We start from the raw sequence: 4,906 nt of genomic DNA on the forward strand, positions 1-4,906 counted from the left end.
CTCATTCTCATTCATTTTTAAGTGTTCAAAGTATTGTAAAGCTTTCAAGTTGTGCTAAACTTGCTATTCGTTAAATCCACAGTTTACTGTGCTTTGATCATTCGGTTGTTTTGTTCCGCTGAGCTAGAATACTTTCTGTCAAATTTATTCTACGAACTAGTGGACATTAAAACGAACCATATTAATTATATAACGACTTTCACATTGTTATATTAATTAATTAAAATCTGATTAACAAATTTATATTCAATCAGATTATTCCGCCGCGATTATTTTTAAGTGACGATTGTATTCAACCCCCCCTTCTACAATCGTTCTAGGACCTAACAATAGTGAACCAGTGAGGGTTCCAGAGATGCCACCAGTGGGTCCCTCGGCACGTACTAGAGCTCCTATCGCCACGTCAGCGACATCACCTACTCCGGTGGAAGCTAGCCAGTATGTACATTTTCGTCAGTTTGCGCAGCTAAGGCAGACGTGCGAGTTCATGCAAGGCCAAAACCAGGAGCTCAGGGCTTTGGTTCAGTCTTTTTCGGAGAGAGTTGGTTTGGGAGTTGAGGTTCCAGCTGTGGGCGGGCACCTAGCTGGGGATACGGCGAGAGAGGTGAGGGCCATCCTTGCTATTGCCGAGAAGTGGTTGAGGGTCCTTCTTTCTTCGAGTAGTGGGGTCCGTTATCCAGAGGGAGTGGAGCGCGTAATGCGCTATGTTCTGAGTAGACTCCACGAGGTTGGTGACCTGGGTTGGAGGAGCTTGCTGTACATAAGGAATGTAGTGTGTGCTAGATGCATACTATGGGTAGTCACCTATTGCAGAGATGGTGCCACTGAGACAACCATAGTTTTGTAGGGTTTTTGTGTACCATACCCCACCCTTTCTGCTGGTGACCCGATGCATTTCTTTTCTTGCACTTTCTTTTTCCGTATAGTACGTTTGTACGGTTTTAAAGCGATTATACGCTTATAGCTTGATATTATATAGTGCTTGTTTCCATTACCCACATTGTCTTTACTAATCACTATATAAACTGCTTAATCCTTATTCAGTCATGATTCTTTCTTCATTATCATAGTTTATTCTTAATCTGTGAAATCAAGAGCAAATTATATAGTAAAATATTAGTATTTTCGGAGATATCTAAACCATTTCAGATATTCTTCGATAACTCGACTTATGAAACTATTTGAAAATGTTACTTAATAAGTTGCTTGTTTTATCACCAGAATCATGCTGCCAAAGAAAACTGTTCGTGTAGAGACCGCAAATGCAGGCCAGACAGATCCAACCATCGCTCAGATTTTGGAAATTCTGCGTCAGCAAGCTGCTAATCAGGAGAGGCAGCAACAACATCAGCAAGTGCCTGCTGTTACTTTTAAGACTTTCCAGTCAGTTAAACCTCCAGAGTTCTTGGGATCTTCCGACCCGATTAAAGCCAGAGCTTGGCTGAAGGAGACTGAGAAGGCATTCTCCTTTGCTAAGGTAGGGGCAGATCAGAAGACCGAATTTGCCAGCTACTTCCTGAAGGAGGAAGCCAACTACTGGTGGGAGTCCAAGCGGGCGCTTGAGATAGTAGAAGTTGTTCCATGGGAAAGGTTTACGGAATTGTTCTTGGAAAAGTACTTTCCCAGGTATATGCAAAATCAGATGGAGCTAAAGTTCTTGGAACTGAAGCAGGAAAACCTGAGTGTTTCTGAATATGAGGCTAAGTTTACTGAGCTAGCAAGGTTTGTTCTTGAGTACGTCAATACTGATGAGCAAAGGGCTAAGAGGCTCCAACAAGGACTAAAGCCCTGGTTGCGGAGCAGGGTAGCTGCTTTTGAGTTAACTTCGTATACGGCTGTTGTTCAGAAGGCCATGATTATTGAGGGGAAAAGTGATATGTCCCAAAAGGAAAGGGACGGTAAGAAAAGAAAGGTGGAAACCCCAGAAGTTAGTCAAAGGCCGGTAAACTTTCAAAACCGTTTTAACCGAAGGCCAGATTTATGTCAGAATAGGAATATGGGGTTCTAGAAGCCCGAGCAGGGGTTCGTAGGTCAAAGTAGTCAGCCCCAGCAAGGCAACCGTCAGGGGCAATTTAGACCACCCATTCCTGATTGCAGAATCTGTGGGAAGAAGCATCAGGGAATATGTTCCTGAACAAATGTAACATGTTTTAAGTGTCAGCAAAGGGGGCACTATGCTAGTGAGTGCCAGGATAATAGACCCAGGGGAACCACTTGCTTCAAGTGTGGAAAAGTGGGTCATATTTCGAGGGATTGCAAAACACCAGTTCCTGTCAACAATGTGCCAAGACTTCCAGCACCACAGGCACAACTGCTTGCTATAGCAGCACCACCTAAGGCCAGGACTTTGAATATGACCTTGAAAGATGCAGTCAAGGACTCGAGCGTAGTGGCAGGTACGCTTCCTATCAATTCCATATCTGCCAAAGTATTATTTGATTATGGAGCTACCAAGTCATTTGTTTCTGAAGATTTTGCTCATAAATTATCTCGCGAGATTCGTATGTTAGGTGAAGCTTTGTCTATAGAAGTAGCTAATCAAGATAGAGTCTCAGTTACTCAAGTTTATCCCCGCTGTGAGATTGAGATTTTAGGACATGTATTCCTTGCTGACTTGATCCCTTTCAAGTTAGGCACGTTTGATGTTATTTTAGGAATGGATTGGTTGACTGATCATGACGCTCAGATCAACTGTAAGAGTAAGCGCGTAATATTACGAGCTTTTGAAAAATCCAGAGTCGTATTCAAAGGTCAGAAACAGACGAAGGAATTTCTGAATATTATGCAAGTTAAGAAGTTGCTAAGGCAAGGTTGTGAAGCCTATTTGGCTCACGTGGTAGACTTGAATGCCGAGTCACCCAGCATTGAAAGGATTCCTGTAGTGAATGAGTTCAGAGATGTATTCCCCAACGAACTTCCCGGTTTACCAGTAGACAGAGAAATTGAGTTTGCTATTGACCTAGCACCCAGTACTGAGCCAGTATCAAGAGCACCCTATCGTATGGCTCCAGTGGAAATGAAGGAATTGGCCACCCAGCTACAAGATCTTCTTGATAGAGGGATAATTAGACCCAGTGTTTCCCCGTGGGTCGCTCTGGTTCTATTTGTGAAGAAAAAGGACGGTAGTATGAGATTGTGTATTGACTACCGTGAATTGAATAAACTGACCATTAAAAACAAGTATCCACTACCAAGGATCGATGACCTCTTTGACCAACTGAAGGGAGCAGTATGTTTTTCTAAGATCGACTTAAGATCAGGCTATCATCAGTTGAAGATCAAAACTGAAGACGTTCCTAAGACGGCATTCCGAACCTGATATGGACACTATGAGTTTTTGGTGATGGCATTTGGATTGACGAATGCACCTGCAGCTTTTATGGATATGATGAATCGCATCTTTAAGAAACATCTGGATAAATTTGTGATCGTATTCATAGACGACATCTTGATATATTCCAAGTCAGAAGAAGAATACGCAGAACATTTGAGAATTGCCTTGAAAATCTTGAGGAAGGAAAAGTTATATGCCAAATTCTCTAAGTGTGAATTTTTGTTGCAAGAAGTGCAATTTCTAGGACATGTTGTGAACAACGAAGGCATTAAAGTGGATCCAGCAAAGATTGAGTCCATAATGAATTGGGAGAGGCCAAAATCACCCACTGAAGTTAGGAGTTTCATGGGATTGGCTGGTTATTACCGAAGATTTGTCAAGTATTTTGAAAAGATAGCATCACCATTGACCAAGCTAACCAGAAAGAATGAGAAATATGAATGGAATGATAAGTGTGAAGAAAGCTTCCAAGAGTTGAAGAAGAGATTGGTAACTGCACCAATCCTGACGCTACCTGATGAGCAAGGTAATTTCATGATCTATAGTGATGCTTCTCATAAGGGATTAGGTTGTGTATTGATACAACACGGTAAAGTTATTGCTTACGCATCTAGACAACTGAAAACTCATGAGCAGAAGTAGCCAACCCATGATCTGGAATTGGCAGCAATAGTGTTTGCACTAAAGATTTAGAGGCATTACTTGTATGGGGAAAAGTGTGAGATCTACACAGATCACAAGAGTCTGAAGTACATTTTCACCCAGAAAGAGCTCAACATGAGACAAAGGAAGTGGTTGGAGCTGATCAAAGACTACGATCGTACAATCAATTACCACCCAGGGAAGGCCAATGTGGTAGCAGATGCTTTGAGCCGAAAGGAAAGGATGAACTTGATAACTTCATCAGAAGAGTTGATTCGAGAATTTGAAAAGCTGGAGATAGAGATTCAATTAGCAGAAGCAACCACTGAAGTAATGTATGCCATGACATTTCAGCCAGAATTGCTAGAAAAGATTAGGAGATGTCAGGAGAAAATGATGAGTCGCAACAAGGTCGACTTAACAGGAGAAGAAGTTTCCAGCCAAATGGACAATCAAGGGATTCTAAGATTTTCATCAAGAATATGGGTACCTAATGTGACTGAATTGAAGAATGAGATTCTGTATGACGCTCATAATTCTCGATATGCTATTCACCCCGGGAGTACCAAGATTTATCATGATCTGAAGGAAAATTTTTGGTGGCCAGATATGAAGAAGGAAATAGCTGAGTGGGTAAGCAAATGCTTCACGTGCCAAAGAGTTAAAGCAGAACATCAAAGACCCAGTGGACTATGACAACCATTAGAGATTCCTGAGTGGAAGTGGGAACAACTAGCAATGGACTTTGTAGTAGGATTGCCAAAGACCAGAGCTAATCACAATGCTATTTGGGTAATTGTTGACAGAATTACTAAGTCGGCATATTTTCTTCCAATCAATGAAAGATTTTCATTGGATAAGTTGGTCCATCTGTATTTGAAAAAATAGTTGTACGTCATGGGGTCCCAGTATCAATCGTATCCGACAGAG

The 4,906-nt window shown here is 41.8% G+C and overlaps 1 protein-coding gene across 1 annotated transcript; it reads left to right on the top strand.

Annotated features, from left to right (window-relative positions):
- The first annotated feature begins 355 nt into the window (after positions 1 to 355).
- LOC135152787 (uncharacterized) lies at positions 356 to 3,319 on the top strand. Its single transcript, XM_064093890.1, has 3 exons — positions 356 to 756; positions 1,222 to 1,942; positions 2,162 to 3,319. The coding sequence occupies exons 1-3, from the start codon at positions 356 to 358 to the stop codon at positions 3,317 to 3,319; spliced, it is 2,280 nt and encodes a 759-aa protein (XP_063949960.1).
- The last annotated feature ends 1,587 nt before the right edge of the window (positions 3,320 to 4,906 follow it).

The sequence above is a fragment of the Daucus carota genome, chromosome 5, assembly GCF_001625215.2.
Source record: "Daucus carota subsp. sativus chromosome 5, DH1 v3.0, whole genome shotgun sequence".
Taxonomy (NCBI): domain Eukaryota; kingdom Viridiplantae; phylum Streptophyta; class Magnoliopsida; order Apiales; family Apiaceae; genus Daucus; species Daucus carota.